This window comes from Balaenoptera physalus (genome assembly GCF_965194825.1).
Source record: "Balaenoptera physalus genome assembly, chromosome: 14".
Classification (NCBI taxonomy): domain Eukaryota; kingdom Metazoa; phylum Chordata; class Mammalia; order Artiodactyla; family Balaenopteridae; genus Balaenoptera; species Balaenoptera physalus.
The window spans coordinates 41,746,912-41,769,920 of NC_138893.1; the positions used below are offsets into that span (position 1 = coordinate 41,746,912).

The 23,009-nt window shown below is 33.5% G+C and overlaps 1 protein-coding gene and 1 long non-coding RNA gene across 2 annotated transcripts in view; one reads left to right on the forward strand and one right to left on the reverse strand.

Moving 5' to 3' along the window:
* PDCD4 (programmed cell death 4) overlaps positions 1-23,009 on the reverse strand; it is a 28,883-nt gene that overhangs the window by 2,954 nt on the left and 2,920 nt on the right. The window contains exons 2-11 of the mRNA XM_082424904.1: positions 20,433-20,539; positions 15,521-15,823; positions 13,844-13,938; positions 12,650-12,763; positions 10,514-10,735; positions 8,850-8,947; positions 7,795-7,909; positions 5,119-5,226; positions 3,622-3,732; positions 2,800-2,939 (exon numbers count right to left, since the gene is read on the reverse strand). Of these exons, the coding sequence (XP_082281030.1) occupies positions 2,800-2,939; positions 3,622-3,732; positions 5,119-5,226; positions 7,795-7,909; positions 8,850-8,947; positions 10,514-10,735; positions 12,650-12,763; positions 13,844-13,938; positions 15,521-15,823; positions 20,433-20,475 (1,349 nt within the window). The 5' untranslated portion in view covers positions 20,476-20,539. The remainder of the gene's footprint in view (positions 1-2,799; positions 2,940-3,621; positions 3,733-5,118; positions 5,227-7,794; positions 7,910-8,849; positions 8,948-10,513; positions 10,736-12,649; positions 12,764-13,843; positions 13,939-15,520; positions 15,824-20,432; positions 20,540-23,009) is intronic.
* LOC309642856 overlaps positions 20,546-23,009 on the forward strand; it is a 54,797-nt gene continuing 52,333 nt past the window's right edge. Inside the window, exon 1 of the long non-coding RNA XR_014253410.1 lies at positions 20,546-21,164. This is a non-coding gene — a long non-coding RNA (uncharacterized lncRNA). The remainder of the gene's footprint in view (positions 21,165-23,009) is intronic.

Sequence of the window (23,009 nt, forward strand, 5' to 3'; positions counted from 1 at the left end):
TGATATCACATTAAAGCAATCATATGAATTTTTTGGTTTCCTGAATATAAAATTATGTTTACACAATACTGTGGCCTATTAAGTGTACAATAAGCATTATGTCTAAAAACCCAATGTACATATCAAAATTAAAAAATACTTTATTGCTGAAAAATGCTAATTATCATCCAAGCCTTTAACAGGTCATTAATCTTTTTGCTGGTGGAGGGTTAGAAATACTGAGAACTACCAAAATGTAACACAGACAAAGTGAGCAAATGCTGGTTAGGGAAATGGCACCAATAGACTTGTCAATGCTGGGTTGCCACAAACCTTCAATTTGTAAAAAACACAGCATCTGCAAAGCACAATGAAATGAGGTATGCCTGTATTTATTTCTACTATGTCATTAATATTATTTGAAAGCTAAACACTGAATCAAATAGGAAACACCAACATGATTGGGAATTATGCAAACTAGAGCTACAGAACCTATCAAAATATCTATGTTTAAAAATGTTTTTTAATTTTTTTCTCAGATATAGAAAAGCCATAACCTGAATGTGGAAAAACAAAGTCCAATTAATTCCAGTATATGCCCCTTTTAAAAAAATATTTATTTTATTTATTTATGTTCTTTATTTTTTTTTGGCTGTGCTGGGTCTTCGTCGCGGCATGTGGACTTCTCTCTAGTTGCGGCACGCAGGCTTCTCTCTAATTGTGGCATGCGGGTTTACTCTCTCTAGTTGTGACTCGTGGGCTCCGGGGCACATTGGCTCTGTAGCCGTGGTGCGCGGGCTCCAGGGTGCATGGGCTCTGTAGTCACGGCGCACAGGCTCCACAGCACGTGGGCTCCGTAGCTTGCGGCACGCAGGCTCTCGTTGAGGCACGCCGAGTTCAGTAGTTGTGGTGTGCAGGCTTAGTTGCCCCACAGCATGTGGGATCTTAGTTCCCCGACCAGGGACTGAACCCACGTCCCCTGCATTGTAAGGCAGATTCTTTACCACTGGACCTCAGGGAAGTCCCATATGCCCCATTTTGAGATTTCTGCTATTTCAAACTCAAGAGACCTTCCTCTATAATGTAACCACACACTAGCTACATGTAGTGACAGCAGCCCAAGAGGAATAGTTGAACAGCAGCCTCAAGCAGTAAGTGCTAAACAGAGCTTGAGCAGGATTAGCCCTTATTATTCTCTGACCCTAGACCAATACAAACAGGCATTCAAGGTCACACACAAGTGTGCACTCCGTCCAAATAAGCAAAAGGATAGAGATAAAAAATGAAAGTTCTATGGAATACACAGAAAGTTTAGACATCTCTTCAAATGATCCTTGAAAGTAAAGCCACAATAGATATAACTAGTTAGACTTTTGAATAGAGGCTGAAAAACTTTTTAAACGAGCCAGTGCCAAAGTGTTAACCCCTTTTCATACTAAGTTTAAATGTAAACCAGCTATATTTTCCTGAACATAAAGGCTTCACACTATAATATTAGGAGATCAAGGCTGGAAATGAAGCAGCACGTAGCAGAAAGCCTTGCCAAAGCTGACAGTTGTTACTGATGTATATACCACTTGGCACATCAGTACATCAATGATGCTATCACCAAAGTAGAGATCTACATTTTCAAACATTCTTATCAAAGCCATTAAAATGTATATTCCAGGGGCTTCCCTGGTGGCGCAGTGGTTGAGAATCTGCCTGCCAATGCAGGGGACACGGGTTCGAGCCCTGGTCTGGGAAGATCCCACATGCCGCGGAGCAACTAGGCCCGTGAGCCACAATTACTTAGCCTGCGCGTCTGGAGCCTGTGCTCCGCAACAAGAGAGGCCGCAATGGTGAAAGGCCCGTGCACCGCGACGAAGAGTGGCCCCCACCTGCCGCAACTAGAGAAAGCCCTCGCACAGAAACGAAGACCCAACACAGCCATAAATAAATAAATAAATAAATAAAAATTGTATAACTTTAAAAAAAAAAAAAAAGATTAAAAAAAAAACATATTCCACCATTATCTTTTTCTTCTCTCTTAATGGCTTCTAAACTTTGTAGAGCAAAGGACACTATCGGTAAGTATTTTTTGAGATTTAATTCTCACCGTCACTTACATAAAAATACATAAAGACTGAAACTTCTTCAGATAAAAATTACAAAAACTTAAAATATAAAACAGACCCAGACAAGGTTAGCTGTTGCTAAACTTTTATATCTATTACAATACAAACTTCATTATAAGCTTTAATAACAAAAAAAATTCATCAACTCCTAAAGAGTTTGAACCTAGCAGCACATATATAATACCTCCAAAAGAATCACACACACACTTTCTAGAGAAGTAAAATCCAATCAGTCCCAATTCTCCATTCTATGAGGGAGCAAAAGGAACCCACATGAAATACAGGAATGAACCTAGATCTTAAAAGCCAGAAAAAGTCTGAATTCATCCTTGGCTTCTACCGTGACCTTAGAAAAGGTACATTACACTGCCGTAAGCCTCAGTTTTTTCATCTTACTGGTGATATCTATTCTGAAATAATATTTAAACCACTCAGAACAGAGCCTGGTACACAGAACTGCTCCACAAAATTATTTTCCTTCCAATGAACTGCGGCTTCATGAGGTAGTCCTATACAGATTTACAAGAGAACAAAATAAGCTTCACCCTTGTTTCTCCATAAATTCAGGTGATTTTCACTGATGAGTGACTTCAGGGAAGATATTATTATTTTTCAGACACAGCTGGAATGACAGAAAATTAGCTTAGCCCTCCCAAGCACCTCAGCCAGTAATTTCATGTTGAGAAGGTAATAAACAAAGTACCTTGAGGGACAAAGATCTCTGAGTTGTCTGGAAATTATTCCAGCCTGAAAACATTCTTCTACAAATCGCTCAAGCACAGAGTATGAATGTGGGACATCCAGATTAATGTCTGGAATTTCATTGTAAATTCTCTCATAACCCTAAAACAATGGAATTACAGAGTTGTTAGCCCATATAAAATACATAATGCCATACAACCCATCACTATTATCAATCTATATTTAAGGCCAAATGTTCATATAATTAGACTGCAGTCAGATCCGAACCTTGAAAAGTATGAAGAGTAAGTATATTTTTTACAGAATATTTTCTTTAAAACTGTTCTCTCAAAAGAGCTTCAGGTAGACATTAGATGTTGGACACATTTCTTCCCCATCTACTTCTCTATAATACATTTACTACATTTTTAAAAAATAAAAGGCAAGTAAGAACCTCACCAATATTTAATAATAATGCATACAATTTTAAATAGGAATAAATTAAGTACTTTATAAATCTGTTAGAAATTCATGTTTCTCTCTAGATATAAAAAAGAAATTATCGTATCTTAGAACTCTTGAGGAAGAACACAAACACATCACATTTTTCAAAATACAGGTTCAAAAATACTGGAGTATTTATTACTTTCCAGGAAATGGCTATAAAAGGTTCAAACATAAACAGTACCATTAAAAAATATATATATATATATACACATACATATAGGCATAATATTACTACACAAGCCTAAAAGAAAATTTCATTAATAATTCGTAATCTGTATTCAATCATATATATTTAAGATGTAAGCCTAAAAATTGTTCAAAATAATGTTATACTTACTCTTTTCATTTGGTCTAGAGTAATGGTAGAAGATTTCCAAAGAGATTTTAATAAGTCCAAAATCATCTTAAATGTACTTTCTCCAGTTGACTCTAAAACCATTACAATGGCCTAAAAATTGAATAAATGATTGAATTATTGCTCATTTTCATATAAGAAACTGCTCCTAAAATCTATCAGATCTCATCTCTAATATGTATATATATGTATATATATGTATAGATGAGGATGATTATAATTTTAATTTTTGTGACTTTCTGTTTGAATAAAAAAAAAAATCCCACAAGGATTCGGAAGCAAAAAATATACAAATCAATTATCATTGCAAAGTAAAGGAGCTGTTACAGTGGAGGATTACTGGACTGAATGTCAGTATTATGACATAGTATGAGTGTGTTTGGTAATTGCAATCATTGTTGCTTTTGTTGTGGTCATCCATTTACAATGCTTGGCGTCAGTTTATCTCTTGTAAAAATAAAATACAGTGTGTGTGTGTGTGTGTGTGTGTAAAAAAATCAATAATAAATAAAAGATGAGGAAACTAATACTTTAAAAGTTAAAATGAATCACTCAAAAGCACACAGATGAGAAGTGCAAGGCTAAGATTTAAATCTAGAAATGCTAAACATTATCTAAGTACTTTTCATTTAACTCAAACCTCCTGGCATTATCATTATCTGAGATAAAATGACAGATGCTATATAGAAATTAAAGCCAATGCATTTTGTTAACATATTGCCAAATACCTAATACAATATGTTGAGGGGGCATATTCTGGAATGAAAACATTATTTTAATAAAGATATTATAAAATAAAGGAAAAATCTGGAAAGTACATATCATGAATATGAATGTTTTTATGAAGTTAAAAATATTCTTACTGTGTGATCCAGAAATTCAACACCTAGGTATTTACCCAAGAAAAATGAAAAGATATGTCTACACAAAACCTGTGAGTGAATATTTATGACTGCTTTTTTTAATAATCACTCAAACTGGAAACAATATGGTAGGTCTATTCAATGGAATATCACCCAGCACTAAAAAGCGAATTTACTGTTACATAAAATGACATGGACATATCTTAAAAGCATTATGCTACCTGAAGAAGGTCAGACACACAGTATGATTCCATTTATATGATGATAGTCTGGGAAAGGCATAACTATAGGGACAAACATTAGATCAGTGGTTACCAGGAGATGACAGTGGTAGGGGAACAGGTTAGCCCCAAACTTTTGGAAGTGATGGAAATGTTCTAAATTCTGAGATAGTGGTTATGTGACTTGATACATTTGTCAAAAATTCATTGAACTGCACAGCTAAAGAGTGTATTTTACTCTAAATTATACCTTGATTAAAAAAAAAATTATAAAACCCTCTCCCCCTTAACATTAAAATTTTTAAAAGAAAACAAAAATGTATGTTATTAAAGAAGCATTGTGGTGCAAAAAGGAACAGCTAATAATTCTTTTTGGACTGTCAAAGTAATCTTACTTCATATACAAGCTCATGGTGAAAATGAGGTACTTCCAGTTCCTTAAGGCAATGTTCAGCTTCAGATATGTCTCCAGAGAGTAAATACTCTTTCAGCAGCATATCAATCTATTAGATTTAAAGATTGAGATGTGTTAGAATTCTTGATTTTTAAAAAATTCTGTTTTGCCTAAGGATTTATTTACCCTCATCTTAATAGTACATGATAAATAGGTCACAAACAGTTGTCTAAGAATAGTCTTGACATGACACTATCATAACAGAATTTTTTAATAATTAAAAAGCAAATCCCCAAATTTTAAATGGTTCATAGTCATGAAGGGAATGCAGTGTTTCGGTGTGTTTCAATAATCCATCGTGATCGATGAGTAGACTTAAGATGTGTTTGGCCTCAGTTGTGACCATAATGCTTCAATGCTCCCTGTAAAACAAGGGACCTTAAATACCACTAGAGGGCACTAACTCAAAGTCTCAAAATGAATTTTTAAAGTGGCGCAAACCCATTTCCATCAGCATGACATTAAGTGGGAGCCAAAAAAATGAGAGCTAATAGGGCTTTACTAGACAGGGCAAAGACTTCCAAAGCAGTTTTCTCTTTTCTCTACAATTGAAGATTTGAGGCCCATTATTTAAAACGTTCGTCAGTAATTCAGCTTCCAGTTATAGCTAAGGAGGCAAGTCTTGACTCTCCTGTTGAAAGTTGCACAAGAACATCTATGGCTCCAGAGAAAAAGAGGAAAAGTTTTTCAGCACAAGAACTTCAACGAGGAATGTTCTCCCCTATACATCGCCTGTTAAAATCATCTTTGCACCTAGTAGACACTCAATGAATATTGGCTGACTGAAATCTCATTTAAGTATGTTCTACTTCCAACTTCTACAATGTATTTCCATTAAAAGTATAGTAAAATTTGATCAACAGAATACATCTTGATGAATAATTCCTATTATCATGCTTTAGGAAAATAAATATTTAAAGCATGTTACTTGAATAAAGTATTTTCACTTTATAATTATAATATATTTATTATTTAAATTACATCACTTAGTTTTTTAACTTTGTTATTAACTTAAAGTATTTAAATGTTTCCCACTGGGTTCCATGCATTGTTGAGAACGATATTATAAATACATGTATATATTTCTAAAAGTCCTCTCTGTCCAACTCATCCTTCCATGTAAAATAAATGAACATCCAAATAATGTCAACCTCAAACTCATATATTGGTAGTTTTATTTCGATTTTCATCGTGACCATTTTTTTTTGTTGTGATAATTCACATACCATAAAACAGTTTGGCAGTTTCTCAAAATATTAATTTTGAGAAGCATTATCATCCTAACAATACTAAGTCTTTCAGTCCATAAACATGGGATATCTTTCTACTTATTTAGGCCTTATTTAATTTCTTTCAACAGTGTTTTGCAGTTCTTGGTGCACAAGACTTGCACTTCTTTTGTTAAATTTATTCCTTTGTATTTTAATTTTTATGCTATTACAAATGCAATTGTTTCTTAATTTCATTTCAGACCACTCATTGCATTGCTAGTGTACAGAAGACCTAGAATTAAATTCTGTACACTGATCTTGTATCCTGCAACTGTGCTGAATTCGTTTATAATAGTTTGGTGTTTTTGTTTTTTTGAGAATTCACTTGGATTTTCTGTACACAGATCATGTCATCTGGGAACAGAGATAGTTTTACTTCTTCTTTTCCAACTTAGATGCCTTCTATTTCATTTTCTTGCTGAACTGCTCTGGTATTTCCACTGTTTTTATACCTCAATTTTTGTAATAACTTTTAAATTTTTTAAAAACAGATATTGCAATCATGACATTACAAACACCAACTCATCTACCTTAACATATATAAAAACAAAACTGGTCAAAGCTCTAACAATATTTTGAGCTCCTTAACACTCAAACTTGGTATACATATCATTAAAATATTTATTAAATATCAAAACTATAGTCACATGAAAGATTATACTCAAAAATCAGAAGCACATGTACTATATAAATCTTCTAATTTTCTTAAAAATCTTCAAATAGGATTAACTACTTTTTCTGGTTTCTTATTATAGAATATCACTTTGCTGCCAGAAGAAAAAATCCATAGAGAATAAATCTGGTATTAATGCAAAAACCAATTACTTTTTCTTTTAAAGAATGCATACAGGTAGTGAACTTCCCTACAAAAATCTACCACTCTGATCTACTCTAGTGTTCATAATGCATAACTTACAATCTGAGACCATCCAGTTTCAAACTGCTCTTATGAAAATGGACATTTATTGAATAACTACAAAACAGAAACTCTTATTTCAACAGTCTGAAAAATTTTAAATTCCAAGAAAAAGACTTTAGGTATTCCTTTGAGGTTCCTACACAGCCTTCTTCACAAAAACCCCTTTAACTTCATGAAAGCCCCTTTAACTTAACACAGTCTTATTTTTAAGTCAGAGAAACCATAAAAATTTAATAATGACTATATAATTATTGTATAATTTACAGCAAAAGGGCATAAAGCCAAATATATAAGGATTATTCCATTTTCCATTTGCAGCTATAAAACTGAAATTAATTCTTGTCCACAAAAATACCAGCTAGAGGGCAGAGTTTGTTTCCCTAAAGAATACATATAAATTAAGCTAAAGACAATGCCCAGTAGTTACCTCTTTAACAAGGTGGTTAAGAGACTGCTGCCCACCTCCAGAGCCCCAAACACTGTCCTTGCGCCTTCCACCTTTAGACATACTCAGAAGCACGGTAGCCTTGTCCAGAGCAGCTCTACAAAAAAAAAAAAAAAAGAAAAGTTAATTTTGACATATGGACATGCTTGAGATTGACCAAATTATGGATGAAGTTGGGGGAAAAAACCCATATACACTAAAAGTTTTCATATAACATAAAAGCAACCTAAAGTTCAGAAGTCTCTTAAAAAACTATTTTTCAAGATAAAAAGTTGGGAACAAAAAAAGTTGCTTCTCATATTAATATTCTCTCACTCATTTCCATTTCTCGGTCAACAAAAGTCTAATAACGTTATTTCAAAATTACTGATCTAGCCTGAGAAGGAACATTTCACCTAAAACTAACTTTTACATAGATCCATGCCTTTCCACCAGTGCAATCATTCCACTCTGACCTGAAGTAGTCCTAGAAAATTAATATCTATACCTGTGAAAACCTAAGACATGGCTAAGTCCAAGCCTAAGTTTCCAGGAAGTTATGAAAAATCATAGAGCATAACTCCCAAATATCACATTTAGCTTATAATTATACCAAAGAACAAAAGTGAAAAACATTATTTCCTAAGATTTCTATAGCAAATAAATATAAAATTGAAAATAGGGCTCCTTTGTTAATACTGTCCATCTTATTAGAATATTAAATAATTACAGAATATTAAAACCTAAAGGGACCTTAAAAAACATTCCAAGTCCCATCCTTTCATTTTATAAATAAGGAAACTGAGGCCGAGAGAAAAGTGGCTTGACATAAAGGTAGCTAACAGTTTAGCTAAAACCCAGAACTTCTGCATTATAGTACTGTCTTCTTTCTGTTATATCATGTCAAGAATCTCTCAATTTTGTTTTAACGGTAAAGAGTACACAAAAATGACAAATAGGTGTCCACAAAGTCTGATTAATTCAAGTGTCATTTCAAAAGAATCCTGTAGAACTTTCCCCTATTTTGAAAGTCTAAGTAGGAAAATTAATTTACTTACCTAGCCTGTACACAATCTACAGTTCCTTTGTAACTATCAATATAGGTATTACATAAAATTCCATCTCCAACAGCTCTAGCAATAAACTGGCCCACCAACTATAATAAGAAAAAGAAAAAAAGAGCTATATAAAAAAATCTAAAATAAAGCTTTATAGGACACAATTTCTAAAAACATAAATGATGAAGACTGGTTGAACTACACAGTCAATACCTAAGACATGTTGGAGTATTCAAAAAACACCTATTTAGCACCTACTGTTTATGCCCGGCATACACTCCCACATCTTAACCTTCAAGTTAAAAGCCATGGGGGCATAAAACATCTGTTTTGCTCACTACTGAATCCCCAACACGTTGCACACTGCTTGAAACATAGCATATAATAAAAAATACTTGCTAAGTCAATGACTTAATAGTCAAGAGAAACATCTCTTCTGGAAAGAAAAAAAACTGGACTATGGTCTCTCAAACCTGTTTGATTAAAGGAATTTATCTGAGGGGGAAAAGTTGTGCAGAAATATTTATCTGAAAGTATGTTCATAGCATTATTTCTTAAAAAAACTGGAAACAACTTAGTGTCTAACAGTAATTGTGTGGCTGAATGGTATGTATGTAAGACGGTACACCGTGTGGCCAAATATGTTTACCACATTTTATGGTGTAAGAAAAATCAAGTTTACCAAGTAGCATATACAGTATGATTCCACTTTTTATTAAAACAAAAAACGTAAGGATATGTAAAAACCGTATACTGATATATACCCACAAAAAGTAGAATGGAAGATTTAAACACCAAAATGTTAACAGTTAACAGTGGTTATTTTTGCTGGCCTTTCTTCCTTTTGGCTTTTCTTTATTCTTCAAAACTTCTATAATGACTATTAACTTATGTACAGTTTTTTTTTTAAAGTATGGGTATTGGTATAAAAAGAAAAAAATTCATGTTTGAATCACAGCTCAGTACTGACACAGACTACTTACTGTCTGTCACAGGAAAGTATAACAGAAACAGCATTTATGTTAACCTACCTATAGTCTATTCCTAAATTAATGTTTAAGTAAAGTGCTCCTACCTTGCTTTAAAACTTTGTTCAGGTAAATAGCAACGATTTCACACATTTTCAATTTCAAACCAGAAAGTCATATTATAGTGTCAGCATGTATTAAATCTAATAAAAGTAAAAGGCTTTGAACAGAATCTAAACAAAAGCATACATAAGTCATGAATTTTCTAATTATTTCCCCACAAAGCTACAAAAGGGAACAATCTTATTCATCATTATTTTTATAATAAACATTAGTGACGCAAACTCAATCCTCAATTATAACAATCTACATTTTTTAAAAATCCTAGCTCATGAAACAGCTTAACTACATGTAATAGAGAATATACAGACAGCAAAAAAACATGACCTAAAAACTATACAGAGCATGGGGGGAAAAGTAAGATATAAAATTACAGTGTGATGAAAACTATGTTGTGGGGGTAGAAACAGCCAGGGAAAAATACACGAAAACATTAGAGGGCTATCTTTGTGTGACAGGGAATATGGGCCAGTTTTTCTTCTTTCATCTAATAAAATTTCCTAGGAGTATGTATTAGTTCTATACTTGCAAGTGAAGTAGACGGAGAGAATGAACAAGAGGAAGAATCATACAAACCTGTGGTGCTCTAGGAGTATCCAATGCTAATTCAGGTAGATCTTTCAACAATTTATCAAATGATTTTTCTACATCATTTGTGCTCATTACTGTCCCACAAAGGTCAGAAAGAAGCTTAGATGTCATTTCTCTATGACTAGCTTTTCCCTCCAACGCCAATGACACTGCCAACACTGGTACTCCACTTTTCATTTCGCCAAGATTTAAATCTCTTAGCATTTCCTATTCAAAAAAAAAAAAAAGTATGTCACTGCCTATAGTTCAATTTTATTTTATTTTATTTTTGAAAAAAATCAAGATATTACCCATATATCCTTCTCTCTCCTTGACTGGAAAAAATCAGAGAAGCACTCAAAATTTGGGGATAAGATAAATACATCTTTTTCTACATATAAATTAAATACTGATCCACTTTAAGTCAAGCTTCAACTGTCTGAACATCACTAAACTCAAGAATGTGAATTACACCTAAAATAGTTTATTAAACTACATAGTATTGCTAAGTTTGGTGTTAGGAGTTAACTAACTCTCTGCCTTATACTCTATTACTTCTAGAAATATTGTTTTATGAGCATTTGTAGGGAAATTCATTTTATATTATCATAAGCTGTTTATACTCTCTTCACCCAAATATTTATACTTTCATATAAAGTTTAAAATGGGATCTTAAACCACTGTTTTTAAGTGGGATTATTGTTTTAAATGCCGGGATAAAGTAAAATTTTCTCTTAAAAAATATAATAGCAGCAGCCAATACTTACTGACCACTTACAGTATATCAGGAATTATAACAGCCACCTTAGTTTATACTCTTTGAGGGAGGTATTATCATCATACTCACCACACCCAAAGCACAGAAAAATTAAGTATTTGCTGAGGGCACCCAGAGGAGTGCCTAGGTTGGAAGTGGAATATAGGCAGTATGACCATAGAGACTAACTTGTAACTCAGTTACTTAGAGTAACGACTACTAACAAGGACACCAGTTAGGTAAGCTGAACAAATACTTGGTTTTATTCCTACAAAAACTCAAAGCTATCAAACCTCGTATTATCAGACAAACCAAGAAAACCCAGTCTGAATTAAAATAATCTAAATTACAAAAGTCTTCTATGGAGATGCAATTTTATTACTTTAAGTCAGTAATACTAAACTACTGAACTAGACCAATAATCTTATTCTACCCTTTTAGATTTACTTTACAAACAATTCGTAACACAGTAAATGTTCCCATACAAATTATGCTTCAAAAACACATTTGTGGGGCTTCCCTGGTGGTGCAGTGGTTAAGAATCCACCTGCCAATGCAGGGGACATGGGTTCGAGCCCTGGTCCGGGAAGATCCCACATGCCGCAGAGCAACTAAGCCCATGCGCCACAACTACTGAGCCTGTGCTCTAGAGCCCGCGAGTCACAACTACTGAAGCCCGCGTGCCACAACTACTGAAGCCCACATGCCTTGAGCCTGTGCTCCACAACAAGAGAAGCCACCACAATGAGAAGCCCACGCACCACAACAAAGAGCAGCCCCCACTCACCACAACTAGAGAAAGCCCGCGCACAGCAACCGAGACCCAAAGCAGCCAAAAATTAAATAAATAAATAAATAAATAAAATAAATTAAAAAAAAAAACAAAAAACCACACATTTGTTCTCTTGATTTCTGTATGCATTCTCTTTCAAACGTTTGTATCTGTGTTCTTTTCTGGACAGAGTACAAAGATAAACTTTATTCTAGTCCTAAGCATTGAAATGAATGTCAAAAAAATGGAACTGAGGCATTTTTAATGAGATCCCTAAGGACATTTTAGAAGGTACATAAATGCCTTGAAATTGTTAAAATTATATCTTATAAACTATCAATTATAAAAATGCTATAATTATAAAAATTATTAAAATATTGTGTTGTGCCATTTTTCAGAGAAGAAAATGGCACACAGCCCTTATCAGATCCCAAATAGGTAAGAAGTGGTCTAAATAAAATTTTAGGCCATTTCTTAGTTAGAAATTCATTTATGCATAAGAAAATGCTTAAACTTTTTCAGTGATCCAAGATCATTCTGGATATGATGTTTTGCTTTTAACAGTGTCTGCTCTCCTATATTAAATAAATTATGCTTGCAACTTTAAACCTACCGCAACTTCATTAGTATCTCCGTGCTCAAAATATTCCTGTATGATTGGTGTTAAAGTCTTCTCAAATGCCGTTTCATCCAAAGGCAAAACTACAGTTTCATAAACACAGTTTTCCTGGAAAGGGAAGGGGCAGAAAGTTATAAATTAAAGAACAAAATATTCAGATAAACTGAAATTGTTTCACAATTTTATACTCCAACTGGTTAGTAATACCCATTCAGGGCAAGAAAAGGAAATGCTACATGCTTTGATCACTTATATAATATAAAAACAGAATCTATGTCACTGTTCTTTTATAAAATCTGAATATAATAAACCAATATACAGATTAAAACCACTAACTACAGCAAATATATGACTTGCTTCTGATCCCCCATATCTTCTGTTAATTTTTTTTCTCTCTCCCACAAAACCAATACATCAGTGACCAAAAAGCTTTAAGCTTCCTATAACACCTAGTATTTTCATTAAAATTTCACTTAAAAAAAAAAACAAACAGCAGGAGCCAAAGCCTTCATGATCAGTATTATGATAATAAAAAAGCCCTTATAACAAAAATCAATGTTGTAGTGACCAAAAAATCTCTAAGGAAAAAGCACTATTCAACTGAAATTTCAAAAAGAATAAGATGTCCAATAATCTTCTATCCCCCCTTCTCTGCAAAAAAAGCCCTGAAATGTTTATATGCCAACCTGTGACTGGCTTCAGTCTAACAACATACTTTCAAGTCTTTCAAGACTATATATTAAAATTAGAACATTTAGCAAATATTTTATAGTACTTGAATCCTACTGGTTTTAAAATATATTTCTCATGTTCCCTTAGAAATATTTCCATGTCTAATTAAATTCAGAAACCAAGTGAAAATTATGCATACATTACTATCAGTTAACTTGGTTTTCTAATCCAAAATTAACCTAACAGTCTGAAAGGACTAAATATATATATGATTTAGATATACATACTAATGTGTGTAATATGTGTACACACATATATACACACTCATATTATATACATATCATACTCACGCAAATTATAATCACACATTATAAAATTATATATATGATATGAATGGTATAGCGTATAGATACAGAATACATGGTTTGACAAATATATGAGTATACTACAAACACGAGATCAAAAAGTTTTTAAGTATTTTTAAATATATATTACAGAAAGTAAAACACTTCCCACCTGGTCATCATCATAGTTAGGATCTTTCACATCCACCTCCTCCACATCATATACCTGTCCAGGTGTACCCCAGACACCTTTGCCTCCAGCACCACCTGAAAAAGTTTAGAATTGAGAAAGGAAAGAGCATAATGTCCATAGTTCATAAATTTTAATTGAAATGTGAAATAATTCTAGATGTTCAGGTGTTAATTCAATAGCAGTTAAAAAACTGTATTTTAATTTCTATGCTAGTGATTTTGCCAGTTGAGAATTATATGTTAAACCTCTTTTTATTCAGATCACTGATTTTTCAGTAATGATTAGATATTAGTTTATAACCTATTTCCAAAAAAGCAAGTTGAAATAGCCTACAAAGTTAAAACTAAAAAGGCAGATGCTTTAAAATAAAAGCAAAAACAAACAAACAAACCAAAAAAATCAGAAAAATAGCTGTAGCGGTGACCTCAAGGCAAGTGATACTGCAGTGGAGCTCTAAATTCTATATGACATATCTTGGGAACAGCAACAACAAAAAAGAAATATGTTGAGCCAGTAAGATGTGGCATAGAAAACTCCACAAGGGAGAAATTATTCAACAAAGAAGTACACTAACCACCATCAAATGTTTTAAAGTCAAATACTCTTTAGATATAAAAAGAAACAAATACTTCAAAACTAGAAATATGTTACAAATAACTAATTGCTATTTAAGCATTAACAGAACTAATCATCATTTCTACTTCTCTACATACAAATTCACCAGCAGAAGTTTAATAATTCCAACTTTCAAAGTTGCTTTACTAAATAAACTTATTGAAATGTTTTTATAAGCTCAATATATTGCATTATTTTTAAAGAACTTGTACAGTTATCACCAGTTTTGGGGGGGAGGTTTTTATTTTACACATAGAGTATAATTCTTGCCACCAGAGCAAAACAGAATCTGATAACTAGGTTTCATTTTGACTCAGCCAATGGTTGCAGAGCCATTCAACAAGAATAACAATTCCTGACAGGGCACAAAAACATTTTACAAGTATCCTATGCCATAATTTGAAGCTCCCACCATTCAGAAGCTGGTGAAATCTCAACAAATTGCATCAAAATTCTACTACAGACAGAGGCTGACAGCCCCTCATTCAACAAATATTTAAGTACCCAGATTGCTAGTCACTACTCCAGGCACTGGAGATACAGCAGTGAAACAAGACCATTGCACTCCAGTACCCAAAACAAACAGAGCCGAAAAGAACTCAGAACCAGATCTACAAAATTATTAAAATTCTGACCCGGATATTACCAATCAAATTATATTTATCATGTATTCTTAACAATGGACATAATTAATTAGATTCATTAGATAACAGACATGATGAATTTCTGACCCTACTTCTTTCAAGCAGAATTGGAGAATACATGCACAATTCATAACTGTGAAGAACACTGCTGTGTATTTTGCTGGAAATATGAGATAAAGTACTGCTCAAGAAAACTAATCTACTCAAACAAGAAAAAAAGGTTCAACTTAAAAGAAAAAGTGGTACGGTCCTCAGATTATTACTATGTAAAAACATACACAAGCCATAAAACATTATCATGGTTTAAATTTCTCTCATTCTTAGAACAAGGAAACTGTAGTATAAGAATCAGACAATATTTTTTCCATTTGTGTCTTTGGACGTGGTATATACTAACCTTTCTTTGGTAGTCCCCTTCCTTTCCCAGATCTGGATCGCCTATCTAGCAACCTTCCCTTTGGACTGGTTGGTACAGTTACTCCACTTCTAAGGCCTTCACTTCCGTTATCACTGACGGAATCGCCTCTGCCAGAGTCCCGGGACGAGTTTTTCCGTAGCCGCCTTTTCGCCTTGGCATTAATTCTAGCTTCATTAATGGAGGATGCCGAAATCCAATTTCCATTTATCTCATTCTTTATTTCCTCAGTCCCAGCATTTTCTTCATCGCCAGAAAAGAGAGAGTCACTTAAATTATCAGGCTCTTAAAAAAAAATGAAGGAAAAGAATTCTAAATAAGTATTTTAACCATCTACTGCTATACTAGTTATAGTCATAAGTTATACTAAGTTGAATCACATGAAATTATCATTTTTATAGGTGACAGTCACATATTGGCAATTTCACATAGCTCAGTCCAATACATGACAACTAACTAGTAGTACTTTTCACATTATCATGCCAAATGAACTAAGAGATTGAATGTTAATGAAAAATTTTACTGAAAGCATGTTATTTCATGTGTTTACATCATAAAACCTATGTTAATATAAACACCAAATACAGTACAAAACCTTTGAGACTTTATGAGCTTAGACAGTCAAGCAGTTGGAGATAGTAAGAAAAGACTAAGGATCTTTAGGGAAGGCAGATAAACTAATATTTATAGAATGCCTATTTACCAGGCACTAGGCTGGGCACTTTGTCATTTATCCACAAGTTTGAGAGCTATTTACTACATTACTTATACAGATAAGGAAACTAAGGCTAAGACTGTTTAAATAACTTGCCAAATATCTCATCATTAATTGTGGACACTTAGAAAATAGTACTAATCCAAAGAGCGTGAAAGGCATTTAGCAAATACGTGATCATATACGATTACTGAGCCAAACTGCTGATGCTTCACTGCTTTCAAAGAAAGCCATCATCTCAAAGTTCTAATTCATCTCTCCAAACCTGACTCACACTACTTACCATTCTCTGAAAATCTTCCAGACTGTGTAAGATTTGTACATTATCCCCTGAAAGACAGCAACATTTGGAGTTCCCAAAGGTCCTCCGTTTAGAATGTCATCCACACTGCTCTTTTCAGTTACCAAAATCCTTTAGGATATACAGCTGGAGTCTTACTTCCTCCATGAAAACTTTCCTAACAATTCTAGCCACAATAACACTCATACACTGCTCATTTACCACATCATGGAAATCACTTTATTTCTTTTCATATAACAGTCATTGCTTTTCCAAGTAAGTCATAAGCCTCAAAAGAGAAACCATGCCTATACTGTAGATTTTGTATCCTCAGCACCTAGCAGAGTATCCTTTATACCATCAACTCAAATGTCAATGGAGATCAAATAACATGGAGACAATCGGCATTACTCCAGAAACTTTTTAAGTCAGAAAGCTACTGAATTCGTTATCCCCGGGCCCAAGTTTTGTTCATTATGGCTCACTCAACTCAGAGCTGAATCCCTCAAATGTTTTTAAATATTCCTAATAATTAGGATGTGTCAAGTCTATATGCATGGGCTTTAACATGTTGTTTTTTAAAGGTAATATGTAGAAACTAAAAATTTTTTAAATCAACCTATAAAAAGAAGCATAGATGTGTTAAAATCTTTACAATTCTTGACTGAAAGTATGAAAGTTAGTAACAAACCCTGTGGTAATCAAAAAACAAAACATTAAGTAGAGCCAAATTACTTCAGCAGTCTCATAAGTAGTCTGCTGCCTTCAGTCTTCAAACCTTTCTCCAAACTGCATGGAAACTGATTTCTCCCACTAAAAACCCTTTGAAGGTATTCCTATTGGGTTGAAATAAAGTGTAAACTCATGACATTGCAATGTTAGGTCCTTCATGATCTTGCCCCAATCACTAGAATAGCTGCTGACCACTCCCACATTCAAATGGTCAGAGCTGAGATTTGATATCATAGGTAGATGATGGGGGAATTAGTTTGTCAGAGGAATACAGGATATATTAGAAAAAAAGAGAAATTATAAAATGAGAGACCAGTTAACAAAATGTTGCAGTATTCAGTCACAAACTAACTGGAAAGGGCAAGGTTAATAACTTTGGGGTAAATAAGAAGGTGACACTTTCAAGGAAAAAAATAAAGGGGTTTCAAAGAGAATAAAGAATAAAACAGTGTTTTAAAAGTTTTTAGACTAGGAATGGAAGCCAGTGTTAGGAGGGTCAGTTTGGGACATCATCATAACTAAACTACTATGCCTAGTAGTAACAACAGTAGCAGTAGTCATAGTAGTCGTATTACTTCTTCTATCATTACCATCAGTACTGTCACCTACTATATCAGGTTCCAAGCACTTTACATACATGGTCTATAATCCTCACAAAGCTCTATAATGAAGCTGCTTATCCTCATTTTTCAGAGAGAAGATGTTTCATAAAAAAGTTATATATCTAAAAAGGACTGTGGCCAGGATTCAAACCCACATTTGAACCTTAGACGACTGTAACTATAGAAAATACAAAGCGAGAGTACTGCAGAGTGGTGACAGCTAAGGAAACAGGCAACAAGGGAACGAATATAAAGAGAGAAAAGAATAAGAGGAAAGGGAAGGAAAGACCAGAGATCAGACAAATCAGATGGCATTTCATATAAGAGTGAATGATTGAAGAAAACATTAAACATCTACCTCTAACATATTGCTTTCATTATTCTACAATTAAGGTAAGCTGCCACAACTAATCCAGAAGATAAAGGCCTCTCTTAGAATGCTTTAAAATGTCCCTCAGAGTACTAAAGTATTCAAGTATTCAAGCAATCGTATTTCCTACACTTGAGTTTCTTCTCTTCAACTATTTTAATATCCTTTCAAATATACATTTATGTATCTACAGCAGTAGACACATCTAGATATATTTTATATATTAGGTCTTATAATTTTTAACCCATGTTTGTATCAATTGCTTTTTTATATTTTGCTATTCATACTCACCTAAGTTTTGGGGTTCCATAACCACTACTGATCTGACTTTAAGAAGACCAAAATTAAAAAGATAAAAACCCTGAGTACAGAATCTGGTGACTTCAAAATTGTTTTCTACTGTGTACTAATTCCCTCTTTCTGAATTCTCTGACATCTCAATAACCAACCCAACTTATATTACACCACAGTGCCAGACGATCACATTTTCAACTACTGGTCCACTGAGTTACATAATTATAATTAACAATATTAGCTCATTTTCATTTGTGACATACATAATACGTGCTATGGGCATGACACACATGCATGGTATCTCACTTAATCCTAACAATAAATCTATAAAGAGGGTATTTATAATCCCAGCTTTATACACGAAGAACAGAAGGTCAAAGAAAATAACCCACTTTCCCCAAGTAACAGAGCTGGTAAAAGTAGAAGTTGGAATTAGTACACTAGTCTGTCTGACTTGGACTATTTGTTACAGGAAGCATTTATTGCAAAGAAGTTCTGTCTTAGGCTCATCCAAGTACTTAAGTATTTAAGGAAGTACTCAGCAGAGGCATCAAGAACAAGATTAGAACAAGGACTTGTTATAGTTAGAAAACAAAAAGTATAAAACTTAGAGCTGTGCCGTCTAATAGAAATATAATGCAAGCCAAATACATAATCTTAAATTTCTCAGTATTCATATTAAAAACTAAAAAGAAACAAGTGAAATTTATCTTAATATATTTTATTTAATCTAATAGATCCATTATATCAATTCAACATGTAACCAACAGAAAAAATTACTGAGGATTTCATCGCTTTCTTTCATACCAAGTCTCTTGAAATCTGGTATGTATTTTGTACCTACGATACATCCCAATTCAGGTAAGTCACATTTCAAGTGCTCAACAGTCATATGTGACTACTGGCTATACCAGACAGTGCAGAGAAGAAACAATTACCTATCTGTGAAATATATTCTTAAATTTTATTATTATTACCATTCTCACCTCAATGAAGCAGGGACATGATACCAATTTATAATCCTAAAAAACAAGTACTCATACAGCTACTGTATATAAAGCAGCACCAAAATAATCATTAATTATTGTAGTAATTTTTTTCAACTATAATTTTCTAGTACACTTTAAATCAGGTTCGTAAATACAAAATAGCAAAGACGGTTCAACTTCAAAGTGTGCATTCAGATCAAAGAAAACTATGTAACTGGACACAACAGTGAATTAAAGTCATTGAAAACATGAAGTTGTAGTATTAAAAAATGAAATACGTTAAACATATTTAAATTGCAGAGATTTTTTTTCAATATTAATCGTAGAGCAAAGAATTATCTAAAGTGTACCAACATGAAAAGTTCTCACTATGGAGACTATTTCAAAATCCTAATTAACTCTACAAAGATTATTCTGAAAACTATATATACACTTTAAGTGATCTGAAGTTATTTAGCTTTTGGACATCTATTCCACAAAACCGTTTTTATGATAATAATGTACTACTGAAGCATTATGGAAAATCAGGGAAAATACACAGTTAATTTGTAATATATAAATTATTAGTTAGGAAAGATATAAAAGATACCAATAATAGTTTATATTATAGAGACCACTAACTAGCTCATGTGAGAACAGTAATGCGCAGGTTCACTATTCTTCTCGCCTTCTACACCACAGAGTTTATTATGAATAGTGGAGAATAAACGTATGAAATGTGAAAGGACAGGCAGAAAAATACAACGTGATGAATTTCATAAAAATAAGAATCACAAACTTGATTTTAAAAATATGACCTGTTTTCTTATAGCATGAGTAAGATGGTTTTTAAAGTAAAGAAGTTTTCATAAAATTTGTTATGGCCTGAAACTTGCTCACAATACAGTCAAGGTTCAAGATATTATTATTTACCTGTAGGGTTTACATTCAGTATCTGCTCGTTTTCTACATCCATCGTTCCTTAATTTCACTCGCACTGATTAAATTACCAAATGGAACTCTTCCTCTGGGATGTATTTCTTTAAAAAGAAAAATAAAAGCTTCAACGTCTTCCAAACTGATATAATTAACGTAAATTCAATTTACTTACTCAGACTGTTAAAAAAGAAAAATCACTGCATAATTCCATTTTTTTTAAAGTGTTCACTTTACTTTCAAAGAGCTTCCCCTAATTAACATTTGGTTTCAATCTTCTTGATAAGTTTATCTGTGTCCAAAAAAAAAAAAAAAAAAAAGCCTATATTTCTGAATGTGCCAAAGCACCCCTTTAACTTGGAATTAAAAGATGTGTTTGCTACCGTACGACCCAGCAATCCCACTACTGGGCATATACCCTGAGAAAACCATAATTCAAAAAGAGTCATGTACCACAATGTTCATTGCAGCTCTATTTACAATAGCCAGGACATGGAAGCAACCTAAGTGTCCATCGACAGATGAATGGATAAAGAAGATGTGGCACACATATACAATAGAATATTACTCAGCCATAGAAAGAAACAAAAGTGAGTTATTTGTAGTGAGGTGGATGGACCTAGAGTCTGTCATACAGAGAGAAGTCAGAAAGAGAAAAAAATACCGTATGCTAACACATATATATGGAATCTAAAAAAAAAAAAAAAAAAGGTTCTGACGAACCTAGGGGTCGGACAGGAATAAAGACACAGACCTTCTAGAGAATGGACTTGAGGACACACGGAGGGGGAAGGGTAAGCTGGGACGAAGTGAGAGAGTGGCATGGACATGTATACACTACTAAATGTAAAATATATAGCTAGTGGGAAGCAGCCGCATAGCACAGGGAGATCAGCTCGGTGCTTTGTGACCACCTAGAGGGGTGGGATAAGGAGGGTGGGAGGGAGATGCAAGAGGGAGGAGATATGGGGATATATGTATATGTATAGCTAATTCACTTTGTTATAAAGCAGAAACTAACACACCATTGTAAAGCAATTATACTCCAATAAAGATGTTAAAAAAAAAAGATGTGTTTGCTATACATGCTTATTTCAAGTTAAAGGAATATATACACATTCCAAATTTTTTAGGAATACCAGGCCTCATAATTAATCTGCTATACATAGATATTGATTAGTTCGTTACCAATGAACTATAAGAACTAGTACTCTAAAATGCAAACAACACAGTTTGGGTTAAAAAAAAGACATGATTGTCTTATTTTTCACACTAAAACATATCTGAAGGCAGATAAATCTGCCATTTCATCACGTAGGCATCTGTAATTACTGTTGTAAGACTTTGAGATCAGGAGAATTTTTTTTTAACATCTTTATTGGAGTATAATTGCTTTACAATGGTGTGTTAGTTTCTGCTTTATAACAAAGTGAATCAGCTATACATATACATATATCCCCGTATCTCCTCCCTCTTGCATCTCCCTCCCACCCTCCTTATCCCACCCCTCTAGGTGGTCACAAAGCACCGAGCTGATCTCCCTGTGCTAGGCGGCTGCTTCCCACTAGCTATATATTTTACATTTAGTAGTGTACACATGTCCATGCCACTCTCTCACTTCGTCCCAGCTTACCCTTGCCCCTCCCCGTGTCAAGTCCATTCTCTACATCTGCGTCTTTATTCCTGTCCTGCCCCTAGGTTCTTCAGAACCTTTTTTTTTTTTTTTAGATTCCATATATATGTGTTAGCATACAGTATTTTTCTCTTTCTGACTTACTTCACTCTGTGACAGATTCTAGGTCCATCCACCTCACTACAAATAACTCAATTTTGTTTCTTTTTATGGCTGAGTAATAGTCCACTGTATATATATGCCACATCTTCTTTATCCATTCATCTGTCGATGGACACTTAGGTTGCTTCCATGTCCTGGTTATTGTAAATAGAGCTTCAATGAACATTGTGGTACACGACTCTTTTTGAATTATGGTTTTCTCAAGGTATATGCCCAGTAGTGCGACTGCTGGGTCATATGGTAGTTCTATTTTTAGTTTTTTAAGGAACCTCCATACTGTTCTCCATAATGGCTGTATCAATTTACATTCCCACCAACAGTGCAAGAGGGTTCCCTTTGGGAGAAATTTTTTAAATCAGCATTTTCTATAATGAGAGAATTACTTTTATAATCTGAAAAACCCATTCTTTTTTTTTTTTTTAATCTTACCTATTTAAGAAAAAAGTACAATGACATTAGCATCTCTATATTTTAGACCTTGGTTTCAAAATGGCTTAAAAATTATTAATGCTGGAAGGTTCTGGTTGATGAAATCAGTTACCTTTTATTTAGACAATTAGTGATAAAAATCAACTGTTATTTGTAAAAAAAAAAAAAAAAAAAAGACTATCAAAATATATTTTCATAAAAACTATTACCAGAAGATGTAACCAAATGCTATTTCAGAATCTCTCTGGAAATATTTTTTAAATAGTGGTTTAGAATACTTAAGTATTTATCTGTTTAAGTAACACAGGTTAGATATAAGTCCTTCCAGCCATTTATAATCATTTCCCCAG